Below are 23,563 nucleotides of genomic sequence, written 5' to 3' on the forward strand. Positions count from 1 at the left end.
ATATATATCACGGCAATCGTTAAAAGATTCACCTCATAACCTTCAATAAATATAATAATAATAATATATAAACACGGTAAAATTCATATTCACAGCGAATAAAAATCACGTTTACATGTGTACCTGTGATTCCGACCAAAGAGCAATTTTATTATTATATTAACCCTTAGACCACTAACCAATTTTATTTTATCTTCAGGTTTAGCGATATGAAGCTCTCAACTAACCGAACACACTCCAAAACAGCGAAACAAAAACACTAAAATGTGGCGAACCATAGCCAAATATCAACCGACAGCACCACCGCTGCATTTGAACACCTAAACCTCCAAAAAACCCTTAAGATGAAGCCTATAACTTTCGAAAACTTGCGTCGCCTCATGGGCGGCGGCAGAAAAAAGAAAGACAAAGAGTCATCGTTTAAAAGGAGCGATTCTTTCAAGAGAATCTCGATCAGGAAGAGTTACCTGGATAGGGGGAAGAAGAAGATCATTCCCAAGCTTGAAGTAGCTACTCAGACAGTCACTGAAGAGGAATTACTGAGTCAGTTACCGGAGGAAGGCGTTAAGAAGGTTGATACATCGGTTCAAGTTGATAAAGTTGATTTAAATGCGACTATTAAGTCTGGGAAAGAGATAGCTTGTAGTAAAAACTATAGAAAACAGAACCAGGAAGGTAACAGCGTTGTGGCGTACAGTCAGTGGTTGCAGGAAATACGAAAAGAAGACGCTCCAGTTTCAACATCAATTAAAGGATCTGAAAGAACAATTATTTATGTCCCTGCATCAGATGAACGGCCTTCGAGTCCAGTAATACGACAACTGTCTTCATCTCCGGTTGTAAGGAAGAAAAACAACACCTCCACGACTCATATCTATAACCAAGTCACCTCAAACCTTTGTAGAAAGGAGAGTAATGATTCTGCTGTCGAGATGTTTCCTTGGGGTGATTCAACTGAAGTCAAGAAAAGTCCCTTGGTTCGAAGAAGGTCACGACAGAGTCCTACACCGCTACTTCTACCTACTGACTCCGGTACTGAAGAAATGTGTTCTCTTTCGATAAGTTTAGGAAGAATTTGGATGGATGCTCCTCAAGTCATGACGCCTAGAAGTCTGGAAATGCCTAAATCTTCTTCTGCTTCGAATCCACCACCAGCTCACCATTCGCTGGACAGTGCTTTGAAGGACCTTCGTGACGATCCTTTGGTGTCTAATAGGTTGCATAAACGTTCCACGCCTCCGGTGACGAGGACTTTGAGTTCGACCAGCAATAACACTACGTCGACTGGTTTGTTTTCCAGTAAGGATTCCGGGTTTAGTTTTTCGATCAGTGCTCCGCGTCTGAGTGATTTTCACGCGAATTTCGCCCCTAATGGGTCATCGACGAAAGGTTTTTTTCGGAAAAAGTCGCGGCCCAAACCGAAGTTGAGTGTGAGTCGGGATGGGTACTTCAAAAGGACTAGCGGTGCGTTGGTTGTGGACACGAAAAGGACCTCTTTGAGGCGGAGGAGTAGTAAGAAAAAGAAGAATAAAGGGAAGAAGAGTAAGAGTAAAGAGAAGGATAATGGTAAGTTGATGCTGATTATTTGATTTATGAGATAACACTGGCCAGGTCTTTGATAGTTCAACCCCAGAAATACGCCTATGAGGTTTTTTTCGCGAAAAAAAAATTGAAATTTCGAAAATTTTGGAAAATTTTTTTAGAATTTTTTTTAGTTTTTAGTTAAAAAACATAATTTCTTGATAATATGGCAACATAGGTATTAGATTAAATTTACAAGAAAGACTATCCAGAAAAGATCCAGTGCATTGGTTCTCAAAGTTTTAGCAAAAAATATATTTTTTTTAAATTTTCAAAGTAAAATAACTCCGTTATTTTGGACTTATTTGAAAAACGATAAGGGGAAAATATGTTTCTTTTATCGAGATCTATACCACCCCTTAAAATACTTGCACTTATTTCTGGGACACCCTGTAGTTATGAGTTTAAATAAAATCATTTTTAAAAATACGAAATGATCAAAAAAGATAGAAATAGTTTGGTAATACTGTGCTAAAAGACGTTAAAAGAAATAACTTCTTGATATCAATTTCAAAATGTATTTTATTTTACAGGGTGAGTCAACGATAAATTAAAGTCCATTATCTCATTTGTTTCGAGGTTTACAAAAAAATGTCAAATATAAAAGTTATAGGGAAGGTTAAGATACACATTTTGAAGTTATTATAGAGTATACAGAGTGATTTAAAAACGTATATTTCTTAACGTATATTTTTTTTAAATGCAACGCGCTCTATTTTTATTTTATTTTTAGATTCTACCTAAAATTCTATAACTGTTATATATACAGGGTGGTCCGGACTGTATTCCGGAAACTTCGGCTGCATATTCTCCAGATAATAAGTAAACATGTTTGTATAAATGTATGTCCTAAACTGCTTAGTTTCGGAGATACAGGGTGTAGAATTTGCATTTTTATTTCGATTTTTTCCAAATAATTTTTGATGTAACGTCAATATTTCGATGAAAATTGGTGCCTGGGAGTTTTTAACATGAGAAATTTGATTTTGATGTCAATATAACTCCGGTTTGTAGAGGGCGCCACCTATATGTGCTTTAACTGTTTTGAAGAATAATTACTTTTCATCCGTACCTGTATATAACTGCTGAGTGAAAAAATATACATCTCCGTGTCTTTTTACGTAAAAAATGTCTACGAAAAATCGCTACGAACAACCGTTCTCAAGATATTTAGAATGGGAATAGTCAATACATGTCATTGTTGGCAAAAAATAAACATGTTGGGTAAATAGTTATTTGACTGAAATGATAAATTTGGGAACTTTATTTTATTTAAATTAATCATAAATTTTTCTTCGAAAAAATGATGATAAAAGTTTCTGTTGAACCTTTGGATCAAAAACATTTCAAATTTATAATTTCAACCTAATAATTATTTAGTCAACATGCTTAATTTATGTCAATGATGACAGGTATCGATAATTTCGATTCTATATATCTCGAGAACCATTACTTGTAGCGATTTTTTCCAAGAGACCTTTTTTAAGTAAAAAATGTCGTAAATGTATATTTTTTTACTTAGTAGTTTTAAACAGGTACGGACAAAAAGTTATTACTCTTCAAACCAGTTAAAAAATATGTAGGTGGCGCCCTCTATAAGTAGGAGTCATATTGACATTAAAATCAAATTTCTCATGTCAAAAAACTCCCAGACACCAATTTTCATCCAAATATTGACGTTATTTCAGAAATTATTTGGAAAAAATCCAAATAAAAATGAACCTCCTACACCCTGTATCTCCGAAACTAAACATTTTAGGACATACATTTATACGAACTTTTTTACTTATTTTAATGTGCAGAATATGCTGTCGAAGTTTCCGGAATACAGTTCGGATCACCCTGTATGATGTTATATACCTAAAATTAATACTTTTTGTAATATTTCATGGTAGTTTTCAGTGGGGTAAAAATTTGCAGTTATTTGGCCATTGTTTCTGATGTTGGACTTCTAAAATTTGGTAGGAGAATTTTTTTTTATATAGATGAAGAAAAAAATATATGTAAAGATATTTTAGTTAGATGCTACAGGGTGTTCAAAATCTATTTCCGAATTTCAACTACTTAAAATTAAAAAAATCTAAACATTTTTAAATTAGCATCCAAACGAGCAAAGCCAGAATAACCTAAACTATTTCAGTCGTTATTGATCGCTCTGTATCTTATTATTGTTCCTTAACATTTAAACCTGTTGACCAGTGATATCTCTTGAGTTAGATTTCAGTTTTAACTAAACCCGCACTTATTTAAGGTACCATCCGAAGTGACATCTACCAAGTGGTCGTATCCCGACCTCAAAGAGCTGTGGCGGCCCTCAAACTAGACCCCATGATCTTCGTACCGCCAGAAAAACGAAAAGCTGGTTCCCAGAAACCCCTGTTCAAAACGAAGGAAATTCGTACCTTAGCTTCAATGGATACACCTCTTTATGCTACGACCCGTAGTATGGGCAGTACCGATGAAGGATTATATGAGAGTTTGCCAGGGGATTATGACTATCTCACTGACGAGGAGGAGATCAACTTGGAGAGTTTTTCTATGGAGAGGGAGCAAGTGGAGGAGACCAGGGAGATTACTAGTGGTTATGGGGTGGTACGGAAGTACTGTAAAAGGGTTGAGGAGGAGAAGAAGTTTACGAAGAAGGAAGAGAGGTACTGCTTGTTTTTTAAACAGATACAGTGTTTCAGGGGATTTTCAGTATCATACGGGCATTTTTATTAAGTAATTTAGCTCAAATTTCACTTTTCGTTACTATATGTATGTAGTTGCTACAGGGCCTGGCAATAGTGCGACGCCGATCTGTAGCTCCTATATAGATTAAAAAACATGAGATTTTTCTTTAAGTCCAAACCTAAAGTATGTTCCTGGATGTATTTCAGGAAAATATTTTAACTTCTATAGGATGGCTCAAAAAAGTGTGAGTGGATCGGAATGTTCTTTTAATGGAACACCCTGTATATTATTGCATTGTTGGCTTTCTTTCCGATCGCTTTACATAATCTTAAGATATAAGCAAATATATTTCGATAATGTTGGAGATATTAATAAATAAATAAAAAAAATATATATTTTTTAACATTCCTTAAAAAAATGATTACAAATACGAGAACTGTCCTGAAATCAAAACTATATTAGGTATTTACTTTAGATGGTCTATACTTACTTTTCTATAAATATAGTAATCTTAAATCATACAGGGTGTTCAAAATTCTACGCCAAACTTTCTAAAATATAAAATAAATAAAAAAACAAATAAAAAAAAGGAAAAAATAAATAAATGGAACACCCTGTATTTTTTTATTAGATGGAGTGTAAGAAAATGAACATTGTTTGTATTTAAAGTACTTTAACATTTTTAATGACACGCAGTATTATTTATGGCTCTTTCAAGGGTAAAATATTAGAGAAAAATCATTGGGTGGTTTTGATAAAAATTTACTGTAGGAAATGGCATATGAAATATAAAACTGTGAATATCTGGGAAACCGTTAAAATTTCGCTCGAGACATACCGAGGATTTAAATGATCGAGTATTTTTCATTCGAGTGATCCCATCACTACTGCAGATAGTGATTAAAAGTCACGATTTTTTTACATGTAGATGGCTAAAAATTGGTATACTTACTTATGCAAAATTAAAAGTTAAATTTTTTAAATTTTGGCCAGAAAACTATTTTTTTAGCCAGTTATTTCTTTAAATGTCATATTTGACAGATGCAAAGAAACTTTTTAATTTTCTTTGTCATTTGTTATTTAATTGAGAATGAAAAAACAAAAATTAATCCCATATAATACGAAATTTTTCTGTGACACTGTATAGATATTTTGTTGATATTATAAAATTGATTGAAGTATTGATTTGAAGGTGATATACAATGTAGTATTTAACAGCAATTTGTTGAATGAAACATTGGCTATCTACTAATATCTCTTTCAACTAATACGTCGTACGGTACTTTGAACAGAATCTACCATCTGGAAACCAAGGAAATCGACTACAGGGAACTGGACTCGAGACGGTACCAGAAAAAAGGAGACCTGCATCACTCGTTTCCCAAACCTTCACTAACTGAAAGCGCGCTCGCATATCGAGTACCCCCCGTCGAGTGTTCCGACGACGACGATAGTGTTTCTTTAGTGTCGGACGAGGTCGCGAGTGAGGAGGAGGGTGGTTCCAGTGTCGAGGAGGACGAGTGCGGTCGTTCCAACGTGTACGTACCGCCGGGAGTGTCTCCAGTGCCGCGCAGGCGCCCGGTGAGGCGGAAAAAATCCAACGGACTGAGCCACAAGCGCAGCATAACATATCTGGTGAAGCCGACGGTTATGAGAGCTCCGTCCACGCTTAGAAGACCTGCTAAGAAATCAGGTAATTGGTTCAGAAAATATGTATCTTCTTTTAGTGTCTTGCTCTATACAGAGCATTGGCGACCTTTCGCTTATACTTGTGATGTGCGTCATCAGTGTTCACAAGTATAAGAAAGTTACAGTTTAGCACACACATTTTACTAGGCAAATATACTCAAGGTGACAAAGAAGGCAGTGTTCCTTGAAGTGTCGGCTTGCATGTCGCTCTATTTAGGCAAATACATATTATTACAGTTGAGGGTTGGAACCTTTGGTGTGACACAGCAAAATAAAAACACTAAATCACCACAATACACCAAAACACTTTTACTTTTACACTGGATGCGCGTTTCGCTAACCATGTTAGCATCATCAGCAGATGATTATAAACTAAAATACAATCTACAATTGGAGCGTTTATATACTCGCTCAGTGGGCACAGAGTGGGCGTGGCAAGATCTAGCCAACCGAGTCAGAACCCACCGAGCGCAACAGTTAGATTTCCGCCACTAGAGTATTAGGGACAAAGAACTTGAAGGAATTGGACCGTTGTCTCTGTTCATACTATCTTCACATTTATTAATTCTGATGCTTTCATATGCATCTAATTGTAATTTATCAACAATATGTTCGGCAACGCAAGATTTATCCGGTCTACCATATCTTATCTGAGCTAAATGTTCTTTAAATCTAGTTAATATTGATCTTCTAGTTTGCCCAACATATTTCTGATTACAATCTTTACAAGAAATTTCATAAATACCCCACCTTTCCAGTAGAGGTGTTTTATCCTTTGGATTATACCTAATAATTGTTGTAATTTATTATTAGCACTATACACAAGTTTATAATTGACATTCTTAAAAATTCCTTTTAGATCATGGGATAACTGTCTATCAAACGGTATTGAAAAACATTTTGACGTATCTTTGTCCACTTGAAAAGTCGAATTTTCAGAAATCATTAACCTATATCTACGTTTCTAATTGTTTTATCAACTAGTGAAGGAGAATATCCATTACACTCAGCTACATTCCTAATGTAATCTCTTTCTATTTCATATCTTTCGTTGGAAAGTGGAAAACTAAGTAATCTATGAACTAAGAAATTTAAACCAGCCATTTTATGTTCAATACTATGATATGATTCATTAGGAATATATCTGCGTGTTTTTTATATAGATATCAAATTCCAGGCAATTATTAGTATTTCTAATAACTAATACATCTAGAAATAGTAATCTGTCGTTGTTCTCAATTTCATGTGTAAATTTAATGGAAAGAAAACGATTATTTGATTTAGAAATAAAATTATCTATGGTGTCTGAATGTGTGTCAAAAACAGCAAAAATATCATCCACATACCTAAACCATACTCTTGGAAAATACTCAAACTGATTCTTAGCCTCCACTTCAAACCTGCTCACGAATAAATTAGCCAAAAATGGAGACAATGGATTACCCATTGCTGTACCTTCCCTGTATTGCTGTTCAAAAAAAGTTGTTATTAAATTGAAAACAATTTTGTTTCATACATAACGACGTAAGCTCAATATATTCATTCACAGTTTTGCTGTCGAGACCATTTGCGTTCAGTAATTCCTTCAAGTAGCCTAAAGTATGTGGAATTGGAACACTTGGGAACAACGAAAATACATCAAAGGAGACCAAAATTTCACCTTCATGCAATGTTATATTTTTAATTTTATTAATGAATTCAATATTATTTTTAACTGAGAAAGAAGGTTCATGATTAGGTAAATTTTTGAACTCCCTTGATAACCATTTTGCCAAATTATAAGTCGGAGAACCTACAGCCGAAACAATTGGGCGCATAGACTTGTCCGGTTTATGAATTTTTGGCAACGCATATAATTTTGGTATTGAGGGATTGCATGGATACTTGCAATTTTCTCTTTAAAGAAAAATCAATAAGGTTGTTATTCATTCTTTTAAAGTTTTTTTAACATCTGTTACCATCTTAGACAAAGGATTCTTTTTCAAATTTATGTAAGGACCATTATCGATTAAGTTGTTTTTTTATCTAATATAACAATCTTATTTCCCTTGTCAGCTTTTAGGTAGAAACAATCCTTATAATCGCGACAATCCTTAGAACTCGTTTAAAATCAAAAAATGAATTATGAGAGTGATAATGAGCCCTGTACACCATCAGAGATAGCAAAGGTGGCCAAATTAACAAGTCTTGGATTGCTACCACAAAAGTCTAAGGATCATTACATCTCTGCCTATAAAAACTTTCTAGGCTGGAGGATTGCTAAAGGCATAAGTTTGATTTCCGAATCCGTGTTATTAGTATATTTAGTTCCCATTGTAACGGAACAAAAATCAATCTCCTGATTGACTAAACAATGTTGGTACGATATTCTCATGCAAAGAACTTGAAATAATATCAATGAAATTCATATACATATATAACTTTAAATCAAACACAAATTACCAACTTTAGTTACACAAAACAACAAAAAGTCAGATGCTGGTACTCCAATTTATCGTTCTCCAACAACTGTACTCAACTAAAGTTGGTAGAAGTTAGTTTTATTGCAAAAAACTGGAAGCAGCATCAATAAAATTCAAATACATAATATATAACGATGAACAAAACACAAATTACCCACTTTAGTCACACAAAACAACAACAAAAATCAGCTGCTGGTGGTACGATCTATCATTTTTCAACAAATTTATTTTACTAAAGGTGGTAGAAAAAAGTACTAATATACAGGTATGTCGTAAAACACATCTAATAATAAACTTCCCAAATATTTGAAAATAGAATAGTTCCATGGTACAAAGAATACAAGGTATGATATTGCGCAGGTTGGTCGCTACGTCACAGGTGATAACAGGCGCTATTGGTCAGCACGCTCCGCGCGCCAGTTCAAATCGTCAAGGTATTGTTATAAACCTGTTTTTTTTTGTTTATATACCGTCATTGAATTATCGCTAAGCAAGTTACTGTGGAGAACAGTGCGTAAGGATAATTATTATAAGCGAGATAGCCGGAGTTCGAATCTCGGCGGGACATAACTTTTTCGTTCAATACTGTTGTATTCTATAGTTTATTTTTGTAGTATAAAAAAGAAAGAACTATTTATTCTGTTATTTTTTAATCTGCGGTATTAATATAAATTGATTGTTGGTACAATACCTATTTAATATAAAATAATATTCTACTTTTTGAAATGTATCTGGCCCCTAATTGTACCTAAAAACATAATATATTTTTACAGTGATATCAAACGATAATATTGAATATTGATTTACTTAAAATAGTTAATTTGCATTGAATAATTGCCTACGATCAAAGGAAATTTGAGCTGATGTGCAATCCTTGATGGGCATATTCTGGGTATGCAAATACTTCATCTAAATTTTGGGTTTCGTTCAACTGATTTATTTCTCAAAATTCTGAAACATCTACATATAAAAAGAAGCATTGGTCACTTTATTATAATAAACTTCACCCTTGGAATTACTTCTATCACAATTACCATAGTTCATCTGCATTGGTATTTTTTTACTTTTCGATGGGAAACAATATAATTCCCAACATTTTTTTAAATGTTACTTTCCCATAGATATCCTCATCTCTGTCCTCATGTTGAATTCAGAGGCAATGAACATAAAAAATTATTTACCATAAACATAGATTAACTAAAAACCTAATAAATTAAAGGTATTTTATACCGAATATAGAAATAAATTTAGTATTCTTACCTATTATGGTCCAAATCTTTGTTAATAGAATAATAACTCCCCTGTTTCTTATATTTCAGTTAAAGGGACGTAAGAACTATAGGAAGATATTATTTTTAAAACATATTTTTTAAACTGCTCTTTTTAGTAATTATTAAATTAAACGAACTACAAAGTCTTAAAAAAAAACAATTCTAACCGTAACCCCAAAAAAATGCAGATCTCCTGTCAACTTTCTTGATTTTTTACACATTCATTATTTTCCTAGTGACGTCAACTAGGTAAATATGCGCGAATGAACGAAATAACAACATCGATCATAAACTTCCATTCTTTGTAACTGGAATAGTTCGAGATGATTTTTATTATTGCAGCACAATAACTGATCAATAAATAAACTTCAGTAAATATTTAGTATTAAAAACTTTGATACCCTGGGAGAAATGAAGCCTTAAAATTTTGACTGCAATTTCACAAAATTGAAAATATTTCAAAAACGGTAAGGTTTAAGTGTAATAAACATTTATCAAATTTACCTGTATTTTAATCGTAGAAACTAAAAATGTAATAATATACAGTACTAATAATATACAATACTCTATTTAAAAAAATACAACTTTGATATTTTTTATTTATTTGGGACACTCTGTATCTTGTAAAAATATTTTTAAATTGTAGCTCTAATAGTCCTTCAACGAACCCCAAACTTACAATTTGTAAAAATCTCATCGTTTAGCTACGATACTCCGTGTCGTATGTGGTGAACAACCCTGTGTATTAGTATAGATTTTTGTTGTCTTGACACCCTCTATATTATACCCATATTTTTTTTATTTTTGAATGCATTTTTTTCAAAAAGTCAATATTAAGAAAGTTTTTCCTCTTGTAAAGACATATACCTGTCATCAATAAGTTAATGGAATATTTTATTAAACTTTTCGCTTTACGATAATTTAAATACTTTTTGTAAATATTTAGTTGTAATTCTCTATGAATAAATTCATCAACTACTACCAAACAAGTACTTGTAGTTAATTTTTTCTTTTTATCTCCAAATTATACAGAACATTTTGGCTGAGATCCTTATAAACACCAACGAGCTGTTCGCTCAGCCTCTTCCAAACGAAGTCAGCAATGCTCTGGTTCAAAGCACGGAAGCCAGTCAGAATTACGTAGTCCAACAGCCTCAAAGAACCAGTGAAAAGGAAGATGTTCGTAAGTATACAAAATTATTATTTATTTCTAACTAAAATTTCTCTGACGAATGATAATCAAATGCCAAAATTACATTTCTCGCTAATTTTGAAGTATAATTACTAGAAAAAGTTAGGGGTTTGTTAACTTTCTCTACTAATTGCAAATCACTACCACCAGGGGCGGGAAAGTGAAATAGCAAAAGCGGTTCCACCAAGGTTCCATCGTTTCCTCGGAAATTTCAAATAAAATAGTTCCAGCCTCGGGCGCTAGGTGGTAGTGCAATTAATTTTTAGGTTAAGAAGTTGCTACTAGTTATTGCCAGATGGCGTCAAATCAGAATTTTTTTGTAGTTTCCATAGTTTCCAATGGCCATTGTCATACTATTGTCAAATTCTCAAAAAATATTGTCGTTGTCATCATAATATTATCAAATGATTACCAAAACGTTTTTCAAACTAAAGTTTTTTATTTTTGCCATTATTTAAATACCTATTTATATTTACTCCATTTACAAAACTTTGGGCGTATTACGTTGATCTTGTTTTATTATAATAAACGATGTTTAAATATTTGACTTATAAATAAAAACTTTAAATAATATTTACACATGTTTGGCTTTAATTTTATTTAATAATTGTATAAATTGTACTGTTAAATCTTATTTTTACACGTCACAACGATACTTGTTATTAGTATTGTTGAATTTGCGTAAAAAATAGGATTTAATACCTAATCAAATTTAATTATTTTAGAGTAAAATTCAATAAATACGCTCATTTAAAAAGCCCGCGCTTCGATCCATTTAAAACAAGCCCTACTCGATAGATGGCGCCACTTCTGTAGGACCATTTTTCAATATGGCAGAGTCCATTCTTTTTCTAACTAGGTATATTCTTTGAGTATACATACATATACTGCCATTACTCGCTAACGAGTATTTGATACGCATCAGAAATCAGAGGATGGTCACGCAAGGCGTTCTCTATCATGAGCTTTTCTGTGACTGAAAAGCCCGATACGCGATGTTAGCTGCCTACAGCACTCCGGACATTCAAAAATCTGATTGCTTTGTTGCCTTTTTACTTTTTGGTTGTCGCTGTTAACTGCGTTTACAATTTTTCTCCATTGTGTTCTGTTCCCACTCATTCTGCATGTTAATCCCCTTTAAGTTTTCGTGGAAAATATCCTCGTACCTTTTGAGTTGTCCACCCGGCCGCCTCCTTTTACCGTCTACAAGCTCACCGTAAAGCAGAGATTTTGGTATGCGGTTTTCTTGCATTCTGCATATGTGACCAGTCCATCTTAAGCGGGATTTTGTAACCATGACTTCAATCTCCTCGCAGTTAGCTTTTTCAAGGACCGATACGTTTAAGACATGATGCAACCATTTGATTCTTAAGAGTTGTCTAAGGTGTCTAAAATTTCATTAAAAAGGTAGAATCAACAGCTATCACATTTTCGAACTTGTTTGAATTTTGTCATATTTTATGATAATAAAAAAACCGGGCAAACATTCCTTAGCCTAAAAATTTTCAGATTTTTAGAAACTTATTCATATTTTCACTAATAATAGCTTATTGGTCAAGATTTTTTTTTGTGAGGGTGCCAGATATCACGAACATTGTCATGCACAATTTTATAAGTCATGTTCCACAGCCCCTAGACCATCAAGGGGCGTAGGACTAAAGTAGGACGTCCCTTGAATGCTGATAGGTCAATTGAAATATATCAATACAGCAACTGAATACACATACCGTCTGCTTCTTGAATAACCATACCCATACAGCTTATGTAAAAATGAATTATTATTATTGCTAGGCGTCGAAACCGTTCCCGCTCAATGAAAATAATCATAACCGATGTGCATCGGCTGCGTATTTCTTGTTTTTTCGTTTTCTTCTTGCAGCACTTACTTAACAACGTTAGATATTACCGTTAAAATACATTAGAATCCGTTGCGAGGTTCGAAAACGCTACTCAAGCCTCGCGATTCGGTGCCGTTAGGCCAAAATTATCCTATATCTCGCTTGATTTGGATCCCAGAGAAATAATTTGTTTCTCCACATTGGTCACCGATATATTATATTCTGTAAAATGCGTGTAAAAAGATTATCGCCTGCTTAGTTCAAAGGGATTTTGTTTGGAAATGATCATAACTGTTGTCATAAGAAAAAAAAATAATAAAAAAAAGAAAAAGAAAATAAAAATAATAAGAGTAGAAGAGAAAGGTGAATTAAAATTATATAAATTATTTACTGATACAAAAAGCTATAAAAGGGGGTGTCAAAATATCTAAAACCTTTTTTTTCTATGACAATAGAAAAACTATAATTTATATTATAGCTGTGTTAAATTAAATAAAACTATGTTACGGTGAGATAATATGAATCAAAAGATAAAGGAAAAGAGACAGCAACAAACTAATAGTTATTATTTAATTATTTAACTCTTACTCCTCAAATAGGTCAATGCCCAAATCGGTAGCTTCTACGGAGAGTAGGGGGGGTTATAACTAAATGTGTCTAAATTAAATATAAATAAGCGCCACTCACTTTCTGGACCCTAAGAGTAAAAGTGATGTTTCTGAAAGAAAGCGGGAAACAATCTACTAAATAAAACAATAGAAATCACTTAACTCGTTTAATTAAGAAGGTTCATCAGCAATTACGGTAAAATGTAAAACTCTAAATATTGTATATATGGCTTAAAGGCAAAACACGAAAATCAGTTGTCAAAATATCAAATTAAATTATAGAAATACTAATATATCAGATAAAAGTATTGAAATCTTATACTCAAATTACATTCGTACTAATAAAAGTAATTAAAATTAATGAAAAGTCAGATACAAAACGATACAGCTCAAAAGGTATCAGCAATACACAAGTGGTAACTTGAACGATAGTGTCTAAACTAGAAACGGTTAAAACGACATCATAAATCTCAAAATAGTTATATAACAGACACTATAAATTACTGAAACGGAAATACGTACTCGCGATACTTACTAGTAAGTTCACAGATCGAGCCGCAAGTAAAAAGTCTAAAGAAATTAAACTACAACTATCTTAAATACGCAAAAATAATTAAACTCAATAAACGATTAATACAACAGTTCGACTGTAGTAATCAAAACAGTAAAATTAAATGAAATGTGTACTTATCAGGACATTCCAGAATCTCGGTGGTCGGTGACTCGGATGGTTGCTTTTTGACTGATTTTGAAAACGGCGGACGGTGAGCTGGCTTCAATACCCCATAGTGGTCGGTCTGGTCGGTCTCAGAAAGTCTTCTGGATCAAATGAGCTAGGTGATGAGGTGATGGTTAGCTCAGAACCACATGGTGAAGAAACTGGATACTGGCTGGCAAGAAAACGGCAGCAATGGCAACGAATAATAGACCCAGCAGTACAAAAAGGTAAAATGGAGATTAAATCCAAAATTAAATGGAGATAAAAACGAAGTTAAACTAAATTAAATGGCCTGAAAAAGAAGTTCAAAATTACCTTCAAGAAAAACTACAAAATGGCGTAAAACATGCCTGAGATGTCATATGGCCATTCATCAACTCTTCTCTCAAATTCATGCGGTTAAAGTAATTAGAAAAATCGGAAAACTCCACTTGAATAGCGCAAAACGGCAAACTATTCACAAATAAATTACTTAACCGAATTTGCTAGAACTTATATCAGCACAAGGCTTGATCCCAAAAGCGTGTCTGCACAAAAAGACGGATCGTTCTAGAAGAAAGAATCATGGACGAACCCGGACAAAAGGGCAGTAAAAAAAACACAGCAAATCAATTATGCCAATAAAGCAAATAACATACTCCCTAAGAGCAAAACATGAAATACGTCAAATATAAAAACCCAATAAATCGAAAGTATTGAAAGTAAACGGAAATCGAAGAATGAAATCGAAAGTACTACAGAAAATAACATTACGCAACCAATATGCAATGTAAACAATCAAAAAGTCACCATCATATATAAATGTCATATATAACTGTCAATCAAACCCTATAATTCGGTAACTAATGCTAATATGCTCGATATTTACGTTGCCGCAGAATAAGAAATTACAAATCAAATATTATTCCGCTGTAAACACATCGCTGTCAAAACATTACTCAAGCTAATTTCAATAAAATTACGATTTTGCAAGCCTTTAAGAGACTAAATATCAGCCACACATCGTAAGTAATATATTTAAAAGTACCTATTAATAATTACTAAACGTTTTATTTATTTTTAGTTTATGATGTTCAACAATTGAATGTGCTACACTGATATCAACACTTGTTCGATTCAAAATAGAGTTAAATCCATACTATAATCATGGGAAAAGCTATAGCATTTTTATAATAATGGTGCATTCCAAGGAATTTGTGTAAAATATGATAATATAAACCAAATTTAACTTGTTTTAATAGAAGGCATTGTATTTAGCTTCGAAGAACTATAAAGCAGTACGAGACAGAGAAATTTACAGTGAAATTAGATCCTTTTTTTATGTTGTTAAAAGAAAAAGTGTAATGCAACAGTAAATAAACATATTTTAGCTTAGAAATTATATTATTTACCAATTTGTTTTTAGATTTTAAAGAAATGGCGAATGTTCCAGGTTTGATAAAACAATAAACTAAATTCAAGAAATGTCTCTAAAATTACAATATTGAGCCCAAAATAAATAAAATTAGAAAAGAAATGTATGAGAATATAAATCCCGTAACAAAGTTATTTTTTGATTTATTAAAAGTATTAATTTAAACGTCACAACAGCAAGTGTAACATTTTATTTGAAAAAGAGATATAGGGTATATTATTTGTTATAAGAATAATTTTGTATATTTTCTTAGGAAAATTTTTTATAACTTCTACAGATATTTTTCGATTTACTATAAGTTGATTTTTCATTTTAATTAATTTATTTTTTAGTGACGAAATTGATTTAAACCTTTACACCCTGGAAATAGTAGATTTAAAATTCCAGTAAAGTATGATTACCTACTCCAAAATTTTAATTTTAGAGTAATCATACTTTTTTTATAATTTATTAAAAAATACTTTGAGAAAAATCTAAACAAAACCAAACCAAAATCAGGACAGAGTTATTTTTAATTTATTTAAAAATATCAATTTTTTAACGTGTGTGATAATAAAGCTAACACTACTTCTAAAGTAAGTTTTATGGACGGATAGTTATATACGTCTTGTATTCCATTAATACTGACATATTATCTGTTTATTATTTTGAATATATAATATTCTATATAACTATTTAAAAAAAATGCTGAAAAGTTATTTTTTTATTTTCAGGTACGTACTATGGCCTACTGTAGAAGTAATAATAGATTTCAGTATTGGTAAGTAGTATAAAATATATTTTGTCTCATAATAAACAACAAAAACATGAAAATATAAAGTAAAACATATAAAAAATATACCACACGATCGAAAAAAGAGCGTCAAAGAAGGCTGAGGAATGATAATCGATGATAATTTTGGCGAGGTCAAGCTCTAGACGTCATTTACTTGGCCCGTACTCTTCTTTATTTTTTACTGGTGCTTACTGCCAGGCTGACCTTAAGGAGATTTGTGTGTATGGAAACGCTCTATCCTTTTTTAATCTTTCTATAATTAGTGTTAATTTTTGACAAGTTTTATGTTTGTGCCATTCTCTAGCTGTCTTTGAGGCCTTTTTTTCGAGCATAAGGTATTTTGTCTAATAATAAACGACAAAAACATATACAGGGTGTTTCAAAACAAATGCGAAAAACTTCAGGGGGTGATTCCTTGTTCAAAATAAAGGGTAGTTTGCTTTATGAACGTTGGGTCAAAAGTCAACCATTAGGGAGATATCGCGGTACAAAGATGGCGGAAAAATAATGTTTTTATTTTTTACCTTGAAAACGAAAAACGATAGACTAATGAAATTTTATGGAAGCATTACTGTTATGAAAACACACTTTCTGGTAATTTTTCACTTTTTTAAATGAGTGCAAGGGGTTGAAATAAACTACCCCTATCATTCTTGTTAACGAAATTTAAAAAAAACTTATCAAACACATGCAAAAAAATTAATAAAAATTAATTTGGATAGTTTAGTTTGTTTAGAAACTTTTTTATCTCTTATGTTTTTTTGATAAAACTCACCGATTTGAAATTAAAAAATAAAATGTAAAGCATTACATGTCAGGACAAAAAAACATTTTTAGATAGAGAATCTAGTGGGCTGCTCTAATTTTTTTAGGATAAAATCTAGTCGGTCGCTGTCACTTTTTAGGGGATGTTTCTAATATTATTTTATTGACATTACTCTACTGCAATACGCTATTATCTAGATTCTTATTATTATCGTTATTATCACTAGATTCTTTATCTAAAAATGTTTTTTATCCTGACATCTAATGCTTTACATTTTATTTTTTAATTTCAAATCGGCGAGTTTTATCAAAGAAACACAAGAGATAAAAACGTTCTAAACAAACCAAGCTACTGCAATACGTTATTATCTAGATTCTTATTATTATCGTTATTATCACTAGATTCTTTATCTAAAAATGTTTTTTATCCTGACATGTAATGCTTTACATTTTATTTTTTAATTTCAAATCGGCGAGTTTTATCAAAGAAACACAAGAGATAAAAAAGTTTCTAAACAAACCAAGCTATCCAAATTAATCGTCTATCCAAGTCTATCGTTTTTCGTTTTCAAGATAAAAAATAAAAACATTATTTTTCCGCCATCTTTGTACCGCGATATCTCCCTAATGGTTGACTTTTGACCCAACGTTTATGAAGCAAACTATCCTTTATTTCGAACAAGAAATCGCCCCCTGAAGTTTTTCGCATTTGTTTTGAAACACCCTGTATAAAAAATTTATATCTATCTAATAGACAAAATATCGTTACATTCAATTTTTTTGTTTTATTTATTTTTATTTGCTTTTTGAATTATTCATTTTGTTTTTTTATCGCAATAATTAGTATTGTAGATTCTCTTTGTAATTTTTAATTAAAATTTACCGAAATTAATATATACATCGATATTGTTTGATATCAGAATACTATAACAATAGATAAAGTTTTTTTATAAATTTAATTATTAGTCTAATTAGGGTGATTATCGAAACTAAATTAAATTGTTAATATTACCTGTAAATAATAAATTATATATTTTCATTAGTAATACATTTAGTGAATAATGCGTTGTTTATAAAGGGCTATAGAAAATATATATTTCAAAACTAATAAATATTAGTTGTATAGGTACCTTTTTATGGCCTAAAAATATTTATTATAAATTAGAACAATAGGAGAACTAACTTTTTTTTATCAATCTTATGTTACGGATGACTCAATTCAATCATCGACGAGATCAATCGATTTGCCAGATGTTGTCATCTGTTCTGTATATTTTTGTTTACGCATTGCACTTCAAGTATTTTCTATACATTTCAATATCTTTCTAGATTTCGATGTGCTATTTTCCTACTATATTTTCCGTTGAATTTCTATTCTATAATATCTAGTATGTCACTGATTTGCAATGGACATCAATTATTACAAATAATATATATCATACTATACGTGACGTGAGCTGTCAATTGGGATGGCGGAATCAAGATGGCGGAGTTCCAAACCTAATTTATTTAAGAATTATTTTTTTTATATTTTAATAGTTATTCCAGTATTTCGGACAGAGACGTATTATACAACAGATCAGTGATCATTAAAATCGATTCAGATGTTCTTGAGTTAAATGGTGTAACTAACCGGACTTTTTATTTATTTATATACCGTTTTATTTATTTATATATTAATAAATTGTACTGAAGCTGTGGTTGGTTCCTTGTGAAACATCGTTGAAATATTAGTATTTCAATAAAGCACGCTTTTAGATGTTTCAAAAAACTTTTAATAAGAGTAACTTTAACTCTACATATATGTTTCGGCTTGTTAGGCCTTTTTCAAGAGTTTTTTAAGAACTAGTCGTCTAACTAGACTGTAACTATATATATATTTGCTATGGGGGTGGGTTCAGAGAGTTTACAATAGGGGTAATAAAAATGTGTTTAGAAATCCTTGTTGGTCGTTAACATTATTTTCGTTTTTAACAGATTTTAGTATTTCTAACTGTTCAATGTGATTTAAACGTCTACCTTTTGTTTCTCTGTGTAGTAACTTAATTGAGTTTTCATTAATTTTGTGATTATTTACTATACAATGAGTTCAAGACCAGAACTATGCTGGAGATTATTAATATACTTTACATGTTCTTTAATCCTTATATCTAAATTTCTACCTGTTTGGCCTATGTACACGGCATCACAGTATTGCAATCCACCCTATATACACCCGACTTATTTTTGACATTAGTTTTGTCTTTATTATTTAATAAAATTTGACCTAAATTTCTTTTATTTACGTTAATAGTTTTACATCCTATTTTATTGAGATTATTTGATATTTTGTTAGTTAAATTAGGAATGTAGTTTAAAAGTTGATAATTGTTATTGTCTTTAGAATTAGCGGAATAAAAATTTTTCATTAATATTTTCTTTTGTTTTTTCTTTAGCATATTATCAATAAGGGAACACTTATATCCATTGTTGATGGCGATTTGTTTAATAATATTTAACTCTTTTTTAAAATTCTCTGGGCTCAGTGGAAACATTACTAATCTATTACCAAACCAAAAGCGTACATACCTGGTTTACCACCAGTGTATAAGAAATAATGCATATTAAAATGGAGTCCCCCTAACCTCAAACCAATGTCATCAATTAATGAAGGATTATTGCTAAAATTGCCTTGAAATTTTGAGATCAAATTCGTCATCTTCTATGCCTGAAGAAAGTCCTCCATTTTAACATATAACAAGCACAAACGATAACAAAAAAACTTTATATAAAGAACCCGGCGCGTCTCGTGTCGCAGAAGAGAAACAGAAACCCAATGAAATGAAGATAGGAATCAGGAATGCACTGTTGCGTTGTTGCTGTTGGGGATGGTCACTTAATATAAGAATAGTAACTCTTGGAAATGGGGTGTTATTCTCGCGCCGAGAGTAATATACTTATTTAAAGTCTTAATACACTGATTTCAAGTAAAAGTTTTAAAAAAGTTAAGAATACGACTTATTATTATATAAAAGCATTTATACTTCATTTAATAATAGTTTCTTCGTTGCTAAAGGATTTATTCACTTGATAGTAATATAAGTTTTTCTTAAATATAAGTCATTTTATTCTTTTTTTTAGATTCAAAATTACTTAAAGTGGCTATAACTATATTTAAAAAGCAAGTGTAAAAGTAAAAGAGTTCCAAATATTTGTTGTACTCATGGAAAGAATACTATCCTTAAAGAAAGTGTAAAATTTTAAGTGTATGACTGTTCTTGAATATAGAAATGATTTTTTTCCGTGTACCAACAGATATTCAGGCCGAGGCGACAAACGCCAAATCCAAACTACTTCTATTTAAATCCCGAATAACTTATGAAAAGGAATACAAACATTTTCAAAAATGGAAGCAATTAAAAAACGTGCGAAAAGAAATAAAGTTTTTAACCTATCCTCGCTGTATCATTTAATCTACTCTTGTGGTTAAAGTACTATTTTATCTACTATTTTTGATAGATATAAGGCAATTTTAACAGTTGCTATGGAAAAAATGAAATAATAAATTCACTGTAGAATTTTAAGTTTTTAATTAAAATTGAGAATAAATACAATACCCTGTCATATGCCATACATGGCCAGCAACAGTACTATTATTGACACTACCGCTTAAACCAACTATGTACCGTTCGTTCCAAGCAGTTTTTTTATTAATGAACATTTTCAAAATTAATTAGGTACTACCGCGGCCTGACAATGATAAACACAACAATATGGTCATTAGGCTGAACCCACACGTGTTCAAAACGTATATTACACAGTGGTGACATGACAGAAAAAGTAAGTTGGTAGAACGATACCACAATACGGTATTTGTTTATAATGTACGTACCGATTAGGAATTCTTGTTCGGAAACTGCAGAATTTCGCTAAAAAACGTTTTATGCAAAGTAGGTAGTTATTATTTAAACACATAATAGTATTAAACAAAATGAGTCTTTATTTTCTTATACGCATTACTGCACAAGAGGAATAAGGTTTACTGTAATTAGTAGAATTACTATAAACAATCATTAAAATTATTTTTATTACACTTCAGTGTATTGGTCGTGTGCAAATGTCTATTTCTTATTTATTATTATTTTTAAAAAATTTAAGTGTTATGCCCAAGTAGCATCTGTCTGACTTCGAACTAAATCTGACCTGAAGCGACGTCAGACTTGTGCAAATTTAGGTCGGGTGCTGGTGATACGACCGGTGACGTCGCTTTCCTATTAAAAGCGACGTCGTTGGACCCGAGTCAGTAAATCCAACGATCTGTCAACGTACAAAATAACAACGTACCATTTTTATTAATTTCCCAACGTCGTTCCCACGTTGGCTTGCACGACGTCCATATACTTGAACTAGCCCGACGTCTACCCGTTGTCCGAATAGGATACGTCTCACTGGTAATCCCTAAAGTAACGTCCAATTATATTTTGTTGCATTTTATGTTCATATTTATAACCTAATTTACGTATCTCTATTTACGTCCGTAAATACAACCCATTAAGTAGCATTTGCGGCCTAATGAACATCATGAACATAACCTAATAAAAAGTTTTTGTAAACAAACTTTTTATTATTTATTTTTTTTATGCCTAAAAAACACTAAAAAGGAATTTAGACATTCATCTACATTTTACAGAAAGAGGTCGAGGCTTTTACAAAATAATAATAGTAGTAGTGATGTCTTGCCTCCACCCACGAACGCTTTTTATCCGGAAGAGATGCTGCATTACACTGGTGCATTTTAATTTCATTTTTTAGCTTAGGAAACCAGCAGACCCCATCCTCCTCCCACATGTGAGGTACTGGTTCCAATTCTTTGAAATTTTGTATATATACTACTATAAAGTGGCTATCCTTTTTTTTAAGGAGAAAACAAAAACTAAAATATAGTTGCACAAATCCACAAATCACTGATACGCAAAGTGAGGTTACGTGGCGTACGTTGGAATTATATACGTCATAATACGATTGCCGGTCGTTTGATGATTTCGGTCGTGTGAGACGACTAATGTTGGAGACCCGGGGTGCGACTTTGTTCAAGTTAGCAACCGATAGTTTAGAAGCGATGCCGACACCAGATCGATACTATGTTCATTGCAAAACTAGTGTCGCTCAAATGCTGCGAAATATGGTATCACTATCACACTCTTGCACACGTGTCTAGACTGTCGCCTCGCCACAAAGCGAGAAATCAGAATATCGCTACGAATCGATGTTGCTACTGAACATAGTGCATCAAGCTACAAATTACTTTGCTATCGCTTTGAAACATGAACAAAGTTGCATCCCCGGTCGGAATTGGTATATTGGTAGTTCATATTAAGTCGGACACAGAAATCCGCCATTCTTAACAAGTATCCGATTGTCAGCCGTTTTAAAATCGTTTTTTGTTTTTAAAATTTATATTCACATTCCGATTTCTAGTAGAATATTATTGATAAGGTTGAGTTTGGGGGAACCACAGTACAGTTTGATTAAACCAGCTAGAAAATAAAAAAAATATTTTGCGAGTTACTTTTTTATAGATAGTTTTATTTCATAAATCTACTTAATTTTGAAGGCGCTCGTTGTTTTCAGGAGTATTTTAATCAGATATTTAAAAAAAGTGACTTCCGTTGACAAAACTGATGTCTGGATTAATGATTCAGAATTATTATAATATGAAATTAGATAGGCACTTATAGTTATATTCGAGGATTGATTATGAATCCATTTGTAGTTAGGTAGTTTGGTTAGGTTTTTATGTATTCTTGGTAGCGAATATGAAACCAAACGTAACGTAAGTGCTTAGCGACGAATTTTAAGTGACTAAAATCCAACGTAATATATTATTTGGTAATTGGTAGAATTACAGTCCCTATTAGATCAGATACCGACGTCGAGGCGACCCGAATCTGTATTCCCCATTTAGATGCAAACAAGGGTCGTCAGGCGGTCGAACCGACGTTGGTACCCGACGTCGGGTTTATTGAACGCGACGTATACCCGACGTTAGATAACGTCCAGATGCTACTTGGGTGATTACCCAAGTCCCAGTTGATGATATACGAAGAATGTACAACTTTGAGAAACACATCACTGTAATTATGGACAACAAAAAGAGTTGGAAAGAAGAGACGTGTGATCAGCAGTTATCTTACTTAGTACTTAGTATGTTTCCACAACCAATGCAGAAACAGGAATGGGAGTATTTGTGGCAAAAACTAAATATTCCAAGCAAATGGGCACACATCCTTGCATTCTTCAGGCAGAAATATATGCTATCTTAAGAGCGATCAACTCAGTAACCATCAATTCGAAGTTGGTCATAGAATGCCTAGAGAAGCTGAACCATCTTCGGGTTATCACGGGGTTTTTCAGAGGACACTGCCTTCTCAACGAACATCTCAATAAATTGAAGCTAAGAAACAACAGGGAATGCAGATTCTGTGGGGAAAATGGGGAAAAAATAAACATCAGAACACTTCATCACTGTGTGTGCCGAGATCTCTGGTTAAAACAATTCTATCATTGACGTTTGTAGGAAAAAGAATATTTTGATCTT

The 23,563-nt window shown here is 32.2% G+C and overlaps 1 protein-coding gene across 2 annotated transcripts in view; it reads left to right on the forward strand.

The window, feature by feature from the left end:
* The first annotated feature begins 198 nt into the window (after positions 1–198).
* The window catches only part of LOC115886602, a 54,827-nt gene continuing 31,462 nt past the window's right edge, over positions 199–23,563 (forward strand). Inside the window, exons 1-4 of one of the 2 annotated variants that reach the window (XM_030905839.1) lie at positions 199–1,566; positions 3,833–4,232; positions 5,547–5,947; positions 16,160–16,206. In XM_030905839.1, the coding sequence (XP_030761699.1) occupies positions 345–1,566; positions 3,833–4,232; positions 5,547–5,947; positions 16,160–16,182 (2,046 nt within the window). In that variant the 5' untranslated portion in view covers positions 199–344 and the 3' untranslated portion in view covers positions 16,183–16,206. The remainder of the gene's footprint in view (positions 1,567–3,832; positions 4,233–5,546; positions 5,948–16,159; positions 16,207–23,563) is intronic. The other variant, XM_030905838.1, reaches the window with a different exon arrangement.

Source organism: Sitophilus oryzae, unplaced genomic scaffold, assembly GCF_002938485.1.
Source record: "Sitophilus oryzae breed Bouriz unplaced genomic scaffold, Soryzae_2.0 scaffold_494_pilon_pilon, whole genome shotgun sequence".
Lineage (NCBI taxonomy): Eukaryota > Metazoa > Arthropoda > Insecta > Coleoptera > Curculionidae > Sitophilus > Sitophilus oryzae.